This window comes from Scyliorhinus torazame, chromosome 2, assembly GCF_047496885.1.
Source record: "Scyliorhinus torazame isolate Kashiwa2021f chromosome 2, sScyTor2.1, whole genome shotgun sequence".
NCBI classification, from domain to species: domain Eukaryota; kingdom Metazoa; phylum Chordata; class Chondrichthyes; order Carcharhiniformes; family Scyliorhinidae; genus Scyliorhinus; species Scyliorhinus torazame.
The window spans coordinates 375,497,229-375,515,211 of NC_092708.1; the positions used below are offsets into that span (position 1 = coordinate 375,497,229).

Sequence of the window (17,983 nt, forward strand, 5' to 3'; positions counted from 1 at the left end):
TGATCTCTCTGACTTTCAATACTCTTGAGGGTTCTACCATTCACTGTATATTCCCTACCTGCATTAGACCTTCCAAAATGCATTACCTCACATTTGTCCGGATTAACCTCCATCTGCCATCTCTCCGCCCAAGTTTCCAAACGATCTAAATCCTGCTGTATCCTCTGACAGTCCTCATCGCTATCTGCAATTCCACCAACCTTTGTATCGTCTGCAAACTTACTAATCAGACCAGTTACATTTTCCTCCAAATCATTTATATATACTACGAACAGCAAAGGTCCCAGCACTGATTCCTGCGGAACACCACGAGTCACAGCCCTCCAATTAGAAAAGCTCCCTTCCATTGCTACTCTCTGCCTTCTATGACCTAGCCAGTTCTGTATCCACCTTGCCAGCTCACCCCTGATCCCGTGACTTCACCTTTTGTACCAGTCTACCATGAGGGACCTTATCAAAGGCCTTACTGAAGTCCATGTAGACAACATCCACTGCTCTACCTGCATCAATCATCTTTGTGACCTCTTCGAAAAACTCTATCAAGTTAGTGAGACACGACCTCCCCTTCACAAAACCATGCTGCCTCTCACTAATACGTCCATTTGCTTCCAAATGGGAGTAGATCCTGTCTTAAAGAATTCTCTCCAGTAATTTCCCTACCACTGACGTAAGGCTCACCGATCTGTAGTTCCCTGGATTATCCTTGCTATCCTTCTTAAACAAAGGAACAACATTGGCTATTCTCCAGTCCTCCGGGACATCACCTGAGGACAGTGAGGATCCAAAGATTTCTGTCAAGGCCTCAGCAATTTCCTCTCTAGCCTCCTTCAGTATTCTGGGGTAGATCCCATCAGGCCCTGGGGCATTATCTACCTTAATATTTTTCAAGACGCCCAACACCTCATCTTTTTGGATCTCAATGTGACCCAGGCTATCAACACACCCTTCTCCAGACTCAACATCCACCAATTCCTTCTCTTTGGTGAATACTGATGCAAAGTATTCATTTAGTACCTCGTCCATTTCCTCTGGCTCCACATAGATTCCCATGCCTATCCTTCAGTGAGCCAACCCTTTCCCTGGCTACCCTCTTGCATTTTATGTACGTGTAAAAAGCCTTGGGATTTTCCTTAACCCTATTTGCCAATGACTTTTCGTGACCCCTTCTAGCCCTCCTGACTCCTTGCTTAAGTTCCTTCCTACTTTCCTTATATTCCACACAGGCTTCGTCTGTTCCCAGCCTTCTAGCCCTGACAAATGCCTCCTTTTTCTTTTTGACGAGGCCTACAATATCTCTCGTTATCCAAGGTTCCCGAAATGTGAGGTATTTATCCTTCTTCCTCACAGGAACATGCCCGTCCTGAATTCCTTTCAACTGACACTTGAAAGCCTCCCACATGTCAGATGTTGATTTACCCTCAAACATCCGCCCCCAATCTAGGTTCTTCAGTTCCCGCCTAATATTGTTAAAATTAGCCTTCCCGCAATTTAGCACATTCACCCTTGGACCACTCTTATCCTTGTCCACCAGCACTTTAAAACTTACTGAATTGTGGTCACTGTTCCCGAAATGCTCCCCTCCTGAAACGTCTACCACCTGGCCGGGCTCATTCCCCAATACCAGGTCCAGTACAGCCCCTTCCCTAGTTGGACTGTCTACATATTGATTTATGAAGCCCTCCTGGATGCTCCTTACAAACTCTGCCCCATCTAAGCCCCTGGCACTAAGTGAGTCCCAGTCAATATTGGGGAAGTTGAAGTGTCCCATCACAACAACCCTGTTGTTTTTACTCTTTTCCAAAATCTGTCTACCTATCTGCTCCTCTATCTCCCGCTGGCTGTTGGGAGGCCAGTAGTATACCCCCAACATTGGGACTGCACCCTTCTTATTCCTGATCTCTACCCATATAGCCTCACTGCCCTCTGAGGTGTCCTCCCACAGTACAGCTGTGATATTCTCCCTAACCAGTAGCGCAACTCCGCCACCCCTTTTACATCCCCCTCTATCCCGCCTGAAACATCTAAATCCTGGAACGTTTAGCTGCCAAACCTTTCTTTCCTTCAACCAGGTCTCTGTAATGGCAACAACATCATAGTTCCAAGTACTAATCCAAGCTCTAAGTTCATCTGCCTTACCCGTAATACTTCTTGCATTAAAACATCTGCATTTCAGGCCACCAGACCCGCTGTGTTCAGCAACTTCTCCCTGTCTGCTCTGCCTCAGAGCCATACTGGCCCTATTCCCTAGTTCTCCCTCAATGCTTTCACCTTCTGACCTATTGCTCCCGTGCCCACTCCCCTGCCATATTAGTTTAAACCCTCCCGTGTGACACTAGCAAACCTCGCGGCAAGGATATTTATGCCTCTCCAGTTTAGATGCAACCCGTCCTTCTTATACAGGTCACACCTGCCCCGGAAGAGCTCCCAGTGATCCAAATAACGGAAACCCTCCCTCCTACACCAACTGTTTAGCCACATGTTTAGCTGCTCTATCTTCCTATTTCTCGCCTCACTGGCACGTGGCGCAGGAAGTAATCCTGAGATTACAACCCTAGAGGTCCTGTCTTTTAACTTTCTGCCTAGCTCCCTGAACTCGTGCTGCAGGATCTCATGCCCCTTCCTGCCTATGTCGTTAGTACCAATATGTACAATGACCTCTGCCTGTTTGCCCTCCCCCTTCATGATGCCCGCTACCCGTTCGGAGACATCCTGGACCCTGGCACCAGGGAGGCAACATACCATCCTGGAGTCTCTTTCACGTCCACAGAAGCGCCTATCTATAGAGTCCCCTATGACTATTGCTGAACATCCGAGCCAGCTGTGGTGCCACTGCTCTGGCTGCTGCTGTTTTCCTTTAACACCTTAAGCCCAATAGTCTGTTGAGTACTGTTTCCCTATTGATGTTGATTGTTCTAAGTTCCTCCCTTTCTATTACCTCTGAATTGCCCGTTCCCATAGCATCTTTGCCATTTCTGTGTTCCCCACTACTAACTCTCCGGTTTCACCTTCCAAGGGACCAACATTCACTTTAGCGACTCTCTTCCCTTTTATGTACTTCTATAAGATGTTATTATCTTTTTTGATATTTTGCACTAGTTTTCTTTTCTAATTTACCTTAGCTCTTTTTATTACTTTTTTGGTATCCATTTGTTTGTGTTTGAAAGCTTCCAAATCTTCCAGCCTGCCACTGGCCTTTGCAATACCATACTTTTATCAAAGTATTTAAAGTACAGTTGTGATTGAGATAGTTGAGTAGGAAATCCAAGAGGGCTCCAGTTTTGAGAAGCAAAATGATCATTTTATCATGTTTAAACTTTTCATGATCCTTGGTCACGTTATTGTTCCATGAAGGAACTTTGGTATGTCTATAACCACTTAGTTTTTTGGCTGCTTGAGAAGGATGATTATTGCAGGTGCATCACGATTGCCTATTTTTCAATCCCACTGACAAAACTGCATCCTGAGGAATTGCACTGTGAAAAATAAACACGCGTTCATGAAACGTAACAACCCCCTTCGCAGAAAGCGAAGCTTTTTTAATTGCCAAGAAAAAAGACGCCAGGCTACAAAACGCCAAGGGGAATTTCTAACTTTGTAAAGGTGCCCGAGAAGGACATGTTTGAAGCGGGCAGTCTCAGCTGCATTTTTACCGAGTTGCTCATACCTGTACTTTAGTGCCGGCATCTGTTAATATGAGACTGTGTGTGAGCTGGCTGTGCCGGCGGGCCGCGGGCCTCCCAGGCTCCCGCCTCTCGCGCTGGGCCGCCACGTGCGCAACGGTCTGGCGCCATTTCAAATTCAACTTCGAAACGGTCGCTGAGGTAAATCAGACAGCGCTCAAATCTGGTACCGCTTACCCCCCTCCCCCCCCCGTTCTCACTCGGGGACGGAGTGAGCAACAAATCGCGCGTTTAAAAATATATATTTTACGAAATCCAGTGTCACGCGAATAGAATGGCGTGGCTCAGCTTGTGACCCCCCCCCCCCCCCTTGCGAAAAAGCTGTTCACCCAAGTGTCCACGCTTCTATTTTAATAGTTTGCCCAGCAAGCTGTGCTTTAACACAAAACCTGGCTGAGCTGTGATCGACTAGGAAAGCCCAGTCTCAGCCAGCCCTTCTGTGACTCATCTACCATAAATTTATCATTTACCCTGGGTGGCATGGTAGCACAGTGGTTAGCACCGTTGCTTCACAGTGCCATGGACCCGTGTGCGTTTCCCAGCTTGGGTCACTGTCTGTGCGGAGTCTGCACGTTCTCCCCGTGTCTGCGTGGGTCCCCTCCGGGTGCTCCGGTTTCCTCCCACAAGTCCAGAAAGACGTGCTTGTTAGTTGAATTGGACATTCTGAATTCTCCCCCAGTGCACCTGAACAGGCGCCGGAGTGTTGCGACTAGGGGATCTTCACAGCAGTGTTGATGTAAGCTACTTGTGGCACTAATAAAGATTATTATTGTTATTATAATAACAATTGTTGCAAAAGTTAACTTGTTTATATCCAACCAACTTTCCATTGATCCTGGCCATATTGACCCAAACCACCCAGAGCTGAGAATCCAACTCCAATCCTTCTGATGGCACAGTTCACATATTTCTATCTCTGTAACATTTCCCGACTCTGTGCCTATATATCAGTTCAGTACGAAGTCTTACAACACCAGGTTAAAGTCCAACAGGTTTGTTTCGATGTCACTAGCTTTCGGAGCGCTGCTCCTTCCTCAGGTGAATGAAGAGTATGTTCCAGAAACACATATATAGCCAGATTCAAAGATGCCAAACAATGCTTGGAATGTGACCATTAGCAGGTGATTAAATCTTTACAGATCCAGAGATGGGGTAACCCCAGGTTAAAGAGGTGTGAATTGTCTCAAGCCAGGACAGTTGGTAGGATTTCGCAGGCCAGATGGTGGGGAATGAATGTAATGCGACATGAATCCCAGGTCCCGGTTGAGGCCGCACTCATGTGTGCGGAACTTGGCTATAAGCTTCTGCTTGGCGATTCTGCGTTGTCGCGCGTCCTGAAGGCCGCCTTGGAGAACGCTTACCCGGAGATCAGAGGCTGAATGCCCTTGACTGCTGAAGTGTTCCCCGACTGGAAGGGAACATTCCTGCCTGGTGATTGTTGCGCGATGTCCGTTCATTCGTTGTCGCAGCGTCTGCATGGTCTCATCTACAGACGTTGAAAGATGCCCTCGTACGAACGGGATATGACACTCGAATCATCGATCGACAGTTCCAACGCGCCACAGCGAAAAACCGCACCAACCTCCTCAGAAGACAAACATGGGGCACAACCGACAGAATACCCTTCGTCGTCCAGTACTTCCCCGGAGCGGAGAAACTACGCCATCTTCTTCACAGCCTTCAACACGTCATTGATAACGATGAACATCTTGCCAAGGTCATCCCCACACCCCCACTACTTGCCTTCAAACAACCGCGCAACCTCAAACAAACCATTGTTTGCAGCAAACTACCCAGTCTTCAGAACAGTGACCACGACACCACACAACCCTGCCATGGCAATCTCTGCAAGACGTGCCAGATCATCGACATGGATACCACTGTTACACGTGAGAACACCACCCACCAGGTACGCGGTACATACTCGTGCGACTCGGCCAACGTTGTCTACCTCATACGCTGCAGGAAAGGATGTCCCGAAGTGTGGTACATTGGCGAGACCATGCAGACGCTGCGACAACGAATGAACGGACATCGCGCAACAATCACCAGGCAGGAATGTTCCCTTCCAGTCGGGGAACACTTCAGCAGTCAAGGGCATTCAGCCTCTGATCTCCGGGTAAGCGTTCTCCAAGGCGGCCTTCAGGACGCGCGACAACGCAGAATCGCCAAGCAGAAGCTTATAGCCAAGTTCCGCACACATGAGTGCGGCCTCAACCGGGACCTGGGATTCATGTCGCATTACATTCATCCCCCACCATCTGGCCTGCAAAATCCTACCAACTGTCCTGGCTTGAGACAATTCACACCTCTTTAACCTGGGGTTACCCCATCTCTGGATCTGTAAAGATTTAATCACCTGCTAATGGTCGCATTCCAAGCATTGTTTGGCATCTTTGAATCTGGCTATATATGTGTTTCTGGAACATACCTCTTCATTCACCTGAGGAAGGAGCAGCGCTCCGAAAGCTAGTGACATCGAAACAAACCTGTTGGACTTTAACCTGGTGTTGTAAGACTTCGTACTGTGCTCACCCCAGTCCAACGCCGGCATCTCCACATCATATATATCAGTTGATCTGCGTCTAGAAGCTTCCACACCTTTCCCACCCGTAACTTGACTATTACAGTGCTCTCATGGCTAGCTTCTCATCCTCTTATGCTCTGTCAACTTAAGCTTGTAAAATTCTGTTATATGTATTCTGTTCCGCAGCAGGTTCCGCTCACACATAGTTCCTGACCTTGCTGATCTACAATTGTTCTGTCTCCAATGCATTAAAATTCTTGTCTAAGCCTTCAAGCCCCCTTAATTGCCTCAACTTTCCCTATTTTTGTAACCTATCTTCTCATGAACTCCTCATTGGCTCAATTTTCTGGTTGCCCCATTACCCATGACTATCTAGTCACTGACATCCTAGACTGCAGAATTTGCACCCTGAGTCTCGCCACCTTTCTTGCTATCCTCTTTATGTCTTATCTTTGATTAAGTTCCTAACTACCTCATCTAATTGTCCCTTCTTTGGCAAGGTTTCCATTCCCCCCACCCCCCCTGCTCTGTAAACCACCTTAAAACATATTCAATGTTGAAAATGCCATATAAATGGATGTTTTTATCTGTCTCAGTGTACTAATTTATGGATATAAATACAAAACTATGATTTGTCACTAACAAAGGGAACTTAAAAAATGATTTTGATTGTATGATAGATACAGAACATCATTGTAAGAAACTTTGTTACTGTGTGTAAATGCACATTCATATCCATGACTTCTCAGATGTGGTATCCTCTACATTGCGCTATTTACAGAGCAGAAGAAACGTTCCCCATTGTGGAAAAGGCTGACTACTTCGGCAAATGTCACCGTATCACTATCACACAACATCAACATTTCAGTAACACAGATTCAAGTTGTCTTCCTAAACTTGTGAATTGTATATAGCATGAAAGAATAGAAATAAAACAAATTTTGCTCATTACACTTTGAGATTGTCAGATGAGTGGGATCATTGAATCCAAAACTACTAACAACATTTTCATTTTGAAACTTGAAGTAGACCATATTCCTAAGAAGATAATTCTGAAACAAAATGGAAGGCTTCAGACCTCTAAAAGATGCACCAAAATAGATTGAATGTTGAAAAGGAAGAAACACCATGAGAGGATGGATAAAGGGCCAAATAGGAGTAGACACCTGGTTGGATAAAAAAACCAGAGATTAAAGATAAAGTTGCTGGGAAAAAGCTGGTAAAATATGAAGAAACCAGGACTAAATTTTTTTTTTCTCTTTTCCATGATCAGATATTCCTCTGTCCCACTTTTTTTAATTGGCCTCACACTGCTGTTTTCTCCCATCATCTCAATTCTTTCTCATTGGATGTGAAAGCATTGTAAATCCTGTTTTTCAGAGATGCATTTTAATTCAATCTTTTAATAGTGGTTATTTCTCTTTTTGTATTCTCTTGTAGCACATCGAATTTTGCTGTTAGCACTTTGAACATACAACTGTGCCTGGGCTTGTGTCACTTCTTTGTAGCTGTACAAAAGCAGATAGGGAGATTATATTTTAGTTTGACAAATGAAGAAATACACCTTTCATGGATTAAAGATAAATAGTTTTACAAAATAAAACTATGATGAAACCTATTGTCAAAAGCTTGAAAATAAGTACTGAAGTATTCATCTGCTCTCAATTTCTATAAATTAGTACGTGGATAGCTGACCTATTTTGTGAATTTCTGGATCTATCATGGCTGAGTTTGAATTTTTTCTTATAATCCCAGACTTAGATCAATCCTAAGAAATTTTACTTGGCATAAATGTGGCTGAATTCAGACAGGAAAAGCCTAAGGGGCATTGAGTGATCTGCAGTGCAGAAGAAAATAGCTTGTTGGTTGTTACAGAATTCATTGGAGCAACCGAAGTATGCTCATGCATGTGAATTGCGCGGAATTGAAAGTTCCCCTAGTGACACATTAGCTTGAGGAGGAATACTGGCAAAAGGAGAAGCAGGTATTTATTCATCAGACTGGGTAAATTATCATATTGAACATTAGAAAACTGGGGTCATAGCAGTCCCAGAGCATATCAAATTGCTTTGAGGATTATACAGTTGCATTTAAAAAATAAATTTAGAGTATCCAATTAAGGGGCAATTTAGCGTGGCCAATCCACCTACCCTGCACATCTTTGGATTGTGGGGGCGAAACCAATGCAAACACGGGGAGAATGTGCAAACTCCACACGGACAGTGATCCAGAGCCGGGATCGAACCTAGGACCTCGGTGCTGTGAGGCAACAGTGCAATCCACTGCGCCACCGTGCTTACAGTTGCATTTTTGAGGAATTATTTTTGTTTCCACTTTTAAGTTACCCTATATGCCTTAGTAACCATCACACGTGTGGACGTTGACAACGAATACCAGCACTTTTTTGATATTTGAGGGCATCACAGCAGGGCCCAATCTTGTTCTTGCATTCTGGATGGAGTAGCTAGATAGCAAGAAGTAATGGCAAGTTGGCCAGTATTCCCCTTTTGATATGACTCTGAGACCAATTGCATTACTCTAACCCTCCCCCAACCAAGATTAGGCAACACATACAGCACAATTGCACTTGGTGCCTCGTAGAGATTGTTCACTGGATGAACTGCGACCTCATCAGGGAGTACCAAATATCTTGCTTACAATGGTTTTATGAATGATCCAATAGCTTATACAGCCAAATAAACACATTTTATAAGCATAACAAATAAAATTAATAATGGTTAAAGACATAATTTCATAATTAACACACAAATTTTGCTTTCAGAGCTAATGTTTGTGGAAGACAGTGCTGTTCTGGATGGACTGTGAGCCCTGGTACAAACAGATGTATAAAACGTAAGTATAATACTTATGGTGTTATGTTGGTTAAGCAGCATGCTGGATATTTAATTTTATGAGCAATTAACTTGAACTGTACACAAAGAATACTTGTTGCAATTACATTTCATCTTCCCAAAAATTGAAAGAAGAAGACAGAGAGAAATTATCTGTAGTCCCTCCTGCTTACCGCGATGTAACGCAATTTGCCTGCAATGAATGATAGACAGTGCAACAAGAAATATAAAAATAGTACTTTTTATGCTAGTTAGAATAACACTAGATTTGGAAGAATCTATTGGCCACTACTTTATGATAATTTATATATTGTGGTGCAAAATAATACGCAAGTTGAAAAGCGGAATCCTGTGTGAAAGCATTTGGACCAGATTCTCAAGTCCATTACCTCACCATGGAAATCCCAAACCTGATGGAAAAAATGTGGTCCAGCAAGAAAATACTCATCTTCCACTGCCACATGTTACATCGTGAATAATGGGAAGTTCAATGAGTACCTTTGTTTCCTTGGTGTGGAATCCAAGACCCACCACAATGATTTCATCCATTAGAAACTCCTGCAGAATACCATCCTCCAGCATAATTAACTTGGCTGGAATGTTACTGATACACTGTGAATCCCGCTATCTGGACCAAAGGTTAGTCCCGAACCTGTGTTGGCAAATGGCAGATCCATGGAGCAGATTTTCCTTTCAATAACCAGGACCGCCATCCCATTAAGAGCAGAGTGGCCTTTTGAACTGTCGATCCAAACACGAGGCTGGCAGCTTAGCAGCGGCACCAATGGAGATGGCTGCTGCTTAGATTGCAGGGAGACGCTTACATGTGCTAATGCCCTTGAAGGGCAAGTAAAATCTTTTTTAATATGTAGGGGCTCTGCTAATAGGATGAATGAACCCTTTAGGTGTGTCGTCAGAGCCTGGGAGTGGTCATTGCTGTTGAGGGCTATGCTGTGGGACATGGAAATCCCTGGAAGCAAGATGCACTTTCAGGCTGGGATGCCACTGGGAGGCCAGCTCATTGTACCTGGAAGTCTCCCCATGGGATTGGAGGGCCAATCCAAAGTGCAAGAGGGGCCCAAAATAGTTGTTGATAGGCCAGATAATTGGATTAAAATGCAAGATCTGTTGTACCTACTTTGTAAATAAGCTTTGGCCCGTGCAAACAATTCAGTTCACACAATTTGCACCAAATTTTCCTATTTAATAAAAGTGAAAAGAACAATGGTCAGAAAAAATTATAAAGTTTGTGAAGTTGCAGTTTTATTTGAATGTTTCATTGCTGAAAAAGGCATTTTAAGTAAGGGTAGCTAAAACAGGACCATCCCCAGACCTCCCAGTGTCTCTCCTCCATGTCACAAAAGGTTTATAATGAAATGCTTAATGTTGCAATATACGAGTTGAGCTCTTGTGGTATTATGCACTGAGTCAAGACATCCTCTTCATTTGAAGTTGGGAAATAGGGTAGGTAATTGGACCAGCTAGCAGAGAAGCAATTCCATTCCTATTTGATAGGAAGCCATACATCAAATTTGAAAACCGGGAAGTACAGTTGATTGAAGTATTATGAGAGACACTGATCACTTCTCAGACAGCAGAATTGATACCGGAAAAAATGAGCAAATAAAATCAAATCAACATTTAATTATGAAAAAAGGTTTACTATTGAAATGGGCACAGAAAATTGCAGCAACTTGGGACAGAATTTAATCTAGTCTCTCATGGTGGAAAAGGCAGAGCCCACATAATCATGTCAAACTCCTAGCAGCAGAAAAACCTCCTGCGATTAATTTTAGGAGGCAGGAAGGGAAACACACCAATTATACCTGAACTCACCAAATTTAGTGGTGGCTCAGGGGTTAAAAAGGGGTCGCACAGCTTTCCTGCACCTCCCTAAGGTTGTCCATCAAACTGGGTGCCAGCAATTTACCAAAGGGGTTGGGGAAGGTGAGGTTTCTCATTGACAGGCGTTCTGTGCCCGATTACAGGACCCGGCTTCAGGAAGAGGGGGGTGGCTGCAGAAAGCAATCACCTATCTTCGCCTCTGAACCTCCTGCTTCCCTCTTGTGACTCCCTTCATGTGATCCCTGCTCCCATTCTCCCCTTAGTCACCGGAGCCCAGGATCCAGTGACGAATACCTGGTGAAATAGTTTAAACATTACCTGCAGCAGCCACCACTTCTGATGGTGCTGACATCCTCTGATTGGCTGGCAACTCTCGGGTGGGATTTCCAGCTCTCGAGTCCTGAATTCAGGGGAAAGACGGATGCTGGCGTTTGAATGAATAAAAGGTAAGAGAGGGGCAAAAATAGACATTGGACCACTGGAAAATGTGGCTGGAGAAGTAATAATAGGAACAAAAGAAATGGCAGAGGAACTGATTAGTTACTTTGCATCAGTCTTCACGGTGGAAGACACCAGTGGAATGACAGATTTCCAAGAGAATGAGGGGGAAGAGGTGAGTGCAGTGGTTATTACTAATGAGAAGGTGCTGGGGAAACTGAAAGGTCTGAAAGGTGGATAAATCACCTGGCCCGGATGGACTGCACCCCAGGGTTCTAAAAGAGATAGCTCAGTAGATTGTGGAGGCATTGGTGGTGATGTTTCAAGAATCACTGGAGGCAGGAAGGGTCCCAGAGGACTGGAAAGTGGCTAATGTAACACCGCCGTTTAAGAAGGATGTACTTCTGAGGTTGTATAAGGCTCTGGTCAGACCCCATTTGGAGTATTGTGAGCAGTTTTGGGTCCCGTATCTAAGGAAGGATGTGCTGGCCTTGGAAAGGGTCCAGAGGACGTTCACAAGAATGATCCCTGAAATGAAAAGCTTGTCATATGCGAACGGTTGAAGACTCTGGGTCTGTACTTGTTGGAGTTTAGGAGGATGAGGGAGGATCTTACTGAAACTTACAGGATACTGCGAGGCCTGGATAGAGTGGATGTGGAGAGGATGTTTCCACGTAAGAAAAAGTAGAACCAGAGGCCATAATCTCAGACTAAAGGGACAATCCTTTAGAACAGATATGAGGAAGAATTTCTTCAGTCAGAGGGTGGTGAATCTGTAGAACTCTTTGCCGCAGAAGGCTGTGGATGCCAAATCCCTGAGTGTCTTAAAGAAATAGATAGATAGGTTCTTGATTAATAAGGGGATCAGGGGTTATGGGGAGAAGGCAAGAGAATGGGGATAGAGAAAAACATCAGCCATGATTGAATGGCGGAGCAGACTCGATGGACCGAGTGGCCTAACTCTGCTCCTATGTCTTATGGACTTATAAGCGTATGTTAGGTGCTTTACTTGCCTAACCCACTGAAGTGACACAAATTACCCAATGGTTCTCCACCTGGTGGGTGGGGCCCAGTTAGGAAGGTTTTAATATGCTACCTGTTAAGTAATGGGTTAGGAGACATTCCAATTAGTTGTCTCATTTATGTAAAATATCCAATAATTGACACTGATATGTGTGGTAGTCTGTGTAGAGGTATTATGGTACCTGGTAATGCTGGAACACCATTCGTAAATATTGTATGTTTCAAATTGGTCAAGCTGTATGGTAGTTCCGCCCTGCAAGGCGGGGTATAAGAGCCCATGCCGCCCCAGCAGCCTTCATTCTTTACCTGAGCTGCTGGGGGAAACATCTAGCTTATTAAAGTCTTCAGTTGGACTACAACCTCGCTTTAGTGGTCATTTATCGTGCATCAATTTAATAAGCTAGATTTAAAAGGATGGAGCTCCGAATCAAGCCGAAGTGTCTGCAACTCAGCCCCCACGCGGCGAATTCAGCAGCAATTTTCAAGCACTGGCTGGCGTATTTTAAAGGATATCTCGGAACGGCCGAAAACACACCCACGGGAGAACAGAAAATGCAAGTCCTGCACTCGAGGGCGAGCCCGGAAATTTACACCCTCATCGAGGACGCGGACGACTTCGATGCAGCAATAGAGCTGCTAAATGGACATTATATTCGCCCGGTAAACCAGGTCAACGCCCGACATCTGCTCGCAATGAGGCGACAAATCCCTGGGGAATCGTTGGAAGAATTCTACCGTGCGCTCCTGGTGTTGGGGAGAAACTGCAGCTGCCCGCAAGTTTCGGCGAGCGACCACACAGAACTCTTGATCCGGGACGCTTTCATGGCAAGTATGCTGTCCTCCCAAATCCGCCAGCGATTGCTGGAAAAAGACACCCTGGGCCTCAAGGAGGCACGGCCCTTGCAGGCTCCCTGGATGTGGCCTCCAGAAACGCTCGCGCTTACGTTCACGACCGCGCGGCAGCCCCCTGGGCAGCATGGAACCCCTCTGCAGCTGACCCCGAGACATCCCCTATCCGCCCACAAGTTTGTGCTGCATGGCGACCTGGCAAACCCGGGGGGGGGGCCCCGCTGCTACTTTTGTGGGCACGCCAAGCACCCGCGCAGCGCTGCCCAGCCTGCGCATCCACCTGCAAGGGATGCGGTAAAAAGGGCCACTTGGTGGTGGTATGCCAGGCCCGTGCGGTCGCCGCGGTCTCCGGCGGTGAATACAGACCGCCACCTCAAACCTCTCCACGGTCCCCGTGCGGCCAGCGGGCGCCGCCATCTTCCTACTCCAGGGCCCCGGGTGCCGCCATCTTGTCCCGCGGACGCCACATTCGATGGATGGGCGCCGCCATTTTGTGCACCCCCAGCCATGTGCGACCAATGGGGGCCGCCATATTGGATGGACTCCCAGGACACCAGCTCGGCTGACCGCACACCGCCCGAAGAGAACACTCAACTGCTGAGATTAGCCTCGGTGACCCTGGATCAGTCCCGACCTCGAACATTCTCAATTGCTATAACAACAGTACTAATCAACGGGCACGAGACGTCCTGCTTAATCGAGTCTGGGAGCACCGACAGCTTCATACACCCTGACACGGTAAGGTGCTGTTCTCTCCTCGTCCACCCCGTTAATCAAAAAATCTCCCTGGCCTCCAGTTCCTCAGTAGAGATAAAGGGGTTTTGTGTAGCAAACCTCACAGTCCAGGGAAGGGAGTTTAAAAATTACCGTCTCTATGTCCTTCCCCACCTCACCGCGGCCACACTCCTAGGTTTAGACTTCCAGTGTAATCTCCAAAGTCTAACTTTCAAATTTGGCGGCCCTATACCCCCCTTCACTGTCTGCGGCCTCGCGACCCTCAAGGTCGATCCGCCTTCCCTGTTTGCGAACCTCACCCCAGATTGCAAACCCGTCGCCACCAGGAGCAGACGGTACAGTGCCCAGGATCGGATCTTTATTAGGTCAGAGGCCCAAAGGCTACTGAGGGAAAGAGTCATTGACGCTAGCAACAGTCCCTGGAGAGCTTAAGTAGTGGTGGTAAAGACCGGGGAGAAGCATAGGATGGTCATCGACTACAGTCAGACCATCAACAGGTTTACGCAGCTGGACGCGTACCCTCTCCCCCGCATATCCGACCTGGTGGATCTTAAGTCCACCTACCACCAGCTCCCCATCCACACTAGTGACCGCATATACACTGTCTTCGACAGATGGGCGGCTCTATCACTTCTTAAGGGCTCTCTTCGGTATCACCAACGGGGTCTCGGTCTTCCAGCGCGAGATGGACCAAATGGTTGACCGGTACGGTTTACGGGCAACATTCCCGTATCTCGATATTGTCACCATCTGCGGCCACGACCAGCAGGACCACGACACCAACCTCCGAAAATTCTTCCAGACCGCAAAGATCCTTAACCTTACATATAACAAGGATAAATGTGTGTTTAGCACCGACCGCCGAGCCATCCTCGGCTACGTAGTGCGAAATGGAGTTATAGGCCCCGACCCTGAACGCATGCGCCCCCTTGGGGAGTTCCCCCTCCCTCACTGCTCCAAGGCCCTGAAGCGCTGCCTAGGGTTTTTCTCTTACTATGCCCAGTGGGTCCCCAACTATGTGGACAAGGCCCATCCCCTGATCCAATCCACAGCTTTTCTCCTGTCGATAGAGGCCCGCCAGGCCTTCAGCCGCATCAAAGCAGACATTGCAAAGGCCACGATGCACGCCATCGACGAGTCCCTCCCCTTCCAGGTCGAGAGCGACGCGTCTGACGTAGCTCTGGCGGCCACCCTCAACCAAGCGGGCAGATCCATGGCCTTCTTCTCACGTACCCTCCATGCTTCCGAAATCCGCCACTCCTCAGTCGAAAAGGAGGCCCAGGCCATAGTAGAAGCTGTGCGACATTGGAGGCATTACCTGGCCGGCAGGAGATTCACTCTCCTCACTGACCAACGGTCGGTTGCTTTCATGTTCGATAACGAACAGCGGGGCAAGATAAAAAACGATAAGATTTGGGGTGGAGGATCGAACTCTGCACCTCCAACTACAAGATCTTGTATCGTCCCGGGAAGCTAAACGAGCCTCCTGATGCCCTGTCCCGCGGCACATGTGCCAACGCACAAGTGGACCGCCTCCGAGCCCTCCACGAGGACCTCTGCCACCCGGGGATCACTCGCTTTTTCCACTTTATCAAGACCGCAACCTGCCCTACTCCATCGAGGAGGTCAGGACAGCCACCAGGGACTGCCAAATCTGCGCGCAGTGCAAACCAGCCAGAGAAAGCGCACCTGATAAAGGCTTCCCGTCCCTTTGAACGCCTCAGCATGGACTTCAAAGGCTCCCTCCCCTCCACCGATCGCAACACGTACTTCCTGAACGTGATTGACGAGTACTCCCGGTTCCCATTCGCCATCCCCTGCCCCGACAAGACCGCAACCACGGTCATCAAGGCCCTCCATAGCATCTTTGCACTATTCGGGTTCCCCGCTTACATACATAGTGAAATGGGGTCCTCCTTTTTGAGCGACGGACTGCGTCAATTCCTGCTCAGCAAGGGCATCGCCTCGAGCAGGCCGACCAGTTACAACCCCCGGGGTAACGGACAGGTAGAGAGGGAGAACAGAACGGTCTGGAAGACCGTCCTACTGGCCCTATGGTCCAGGAATCTCCCAGTCTCCCGCTAGCAGGAAGTCCTTCCGGATGCCCTCCACTCCATCCGGTCACTGCTTTGTACCACAACCAACCAAACACCTCACGAACGTCTCCTTGTCTTCCCCAGGAAGTCCTTCTCTGGGACCTCGCTCCCGACCTGGCTGGTAGCTCCCGGACCCATCCTGCTCTGAAAACACGTGCGGGCGCACAAGTCAGACCCGTTGGTCGAGAGGATCCACCTTCTCCACGCTAACCCCCAGTACGCCTACGTGGCGTACCCCGACGGCCGACAAGATACGGTCTCCCTACGAGACCGGGCGCCCGCCGGAGCCCCACGCACACCCCAGCCACCAGTCCCACCCTCCCTCCCACCAGTGCACCTTACAGGAGGATCGGTCCTTCCGTCGGCCCCGTCTAGGCCCCCCCACCCACCGACGCACCCCACAGACTCTCCCTTCCCAGGTCAACCGTTTTCCCCACCAGCGCCTTCTACGGGTGTCGAAGCTGCCACAGAGATCGAGGCCATGCCCCCGCAGTCACAGATGCCCTAGTCTCCACCGGAGTCACCACCGAAGCTTCGACGAACACAGAGGACGACCAGGGCCCCCGATCGACTGATTGCTTCATTTTAAAGTGTATAGTTAATTATGAATCATAAATTGGAAATACTAAATAGAATTGTAAATAGTTACAAAACGCTGTACGGAGGTATTACGGTACCTCCATAACTATAATTTCTACCACGTTACCATGTTGTAATATCAGGCCACCACCCCCGCCAGACTCTTTTTTAACAGGGGGTAAATGTGGTAGTCTGTGTAGAGGTATTACAGTACCTGGTAATGCTGGAACGCCATTGGTAGATATTGTATGCTTCCTATTGGTCAAGCTGTATGGAAGCTCCGCCCTGCAAGGCGGGGTATAAGAGCCCGTGCCGCCCCAGCAGCCTGCATTCTGTACCTGAGCTGCTGGGGGAAACATCTAGCTTATTAAAGCCTTCATTTGGACTATAACCTCGCTTTAGTGGTCATCGATCGTGCATCAATATGTAAAGAGGTTCAGGTGACCTTTGTGTCAGGTGATGTGATGATCGAGTTTTGTGCAGAGTCTGTTAAAGTAAAATAAAGGTGTTTGTGAAAAGGAGCAGAACGTTTGACTTTTTATACAACAGCAGCGAAACGTGTAACAAATGGTAGCAGAGGATGGTTGCTGTGCAAATGTGAAGGGTTGAAAGATACAACTTTTCCAGACCAAACCAAGGAGTGAGTGAGAAGAAAAAAGATACATGGCTGAACCTAGGATAAAGATGGCCGGATATGACTATCCCCCCTTACGACCAATGGAAAAGTGCAGTAGTTATGTGGACTAAGGTAACTGCCTTGGGAAAGAAAAAACAAGGTATGGCATTGGCTCTTTCTCTACCTTATGACAGTAAAATCTGAAGCAAAGTGTTTTCTGAGTGGAATGAGAAGAGTTAGACTCAGAAGAATGTCTGGAGACTCTATTACATTACATGGATAAGATTTATAAAAAGGATGACTTGTTAAGTGAGTATGAAGCATGGTCGGATTTTGATGGGTCTCCGGAAAATAGAGGATTTCTCCATTGAAGACTATGTAATGGAATTTGGCAGACTATATAAAAGGCTGCAGAAACACAACCTGGAATTTCCACAGTCTGCGTTGGCCTTTAAATTACTTGACTGTGCTAGATTGAGCAACATGGATAGGCTCCTGGTTTTGGCAGGAGTTCAGTTTGCGGATAAGGATACCTTATTCGATCAGGTGACAGATGCTTTAAAAAGGTTTCTGGGGAAACATTCGATTCTGATGACCCAAATAGGTCAGACTGCAATAAAGCAGACGATGGAAGATACACTACTAACAGGACCATGAAATCGTACGTCTGCAAACAGGTTCCAATATAGAAGGAGATCTGGACCCGGAAATTATGAGGACAGAAACCCAGTTAGAACCTACAA

The 17,983-nt window shown here is 47.2% G+C and overlaps 1 protein-coding gene across 1 annotated transcript in view; it reads left to right on the forward strand.

Moving 5' to 3' along the window:
- Window positions 1–17,983, forward strand: part of LOC140404691 (latent-transforming growth factor beta-binding protein 2-like) — a 685,726-nt gene that overhangs the window by 56,108 nt on the left and 611,635 nt on the right. The window contains exon 2 of the mRNA XM_072493356.1: window positions 8,990–9,060. Within this exon, the coding sequence (XP_072349457.1) occupies window positions 8,990–9,060 (71 nt within the window). The remainder of the gene's footprint in view (window positions 1–8,989; window positions 9,061–17,983) is intronic.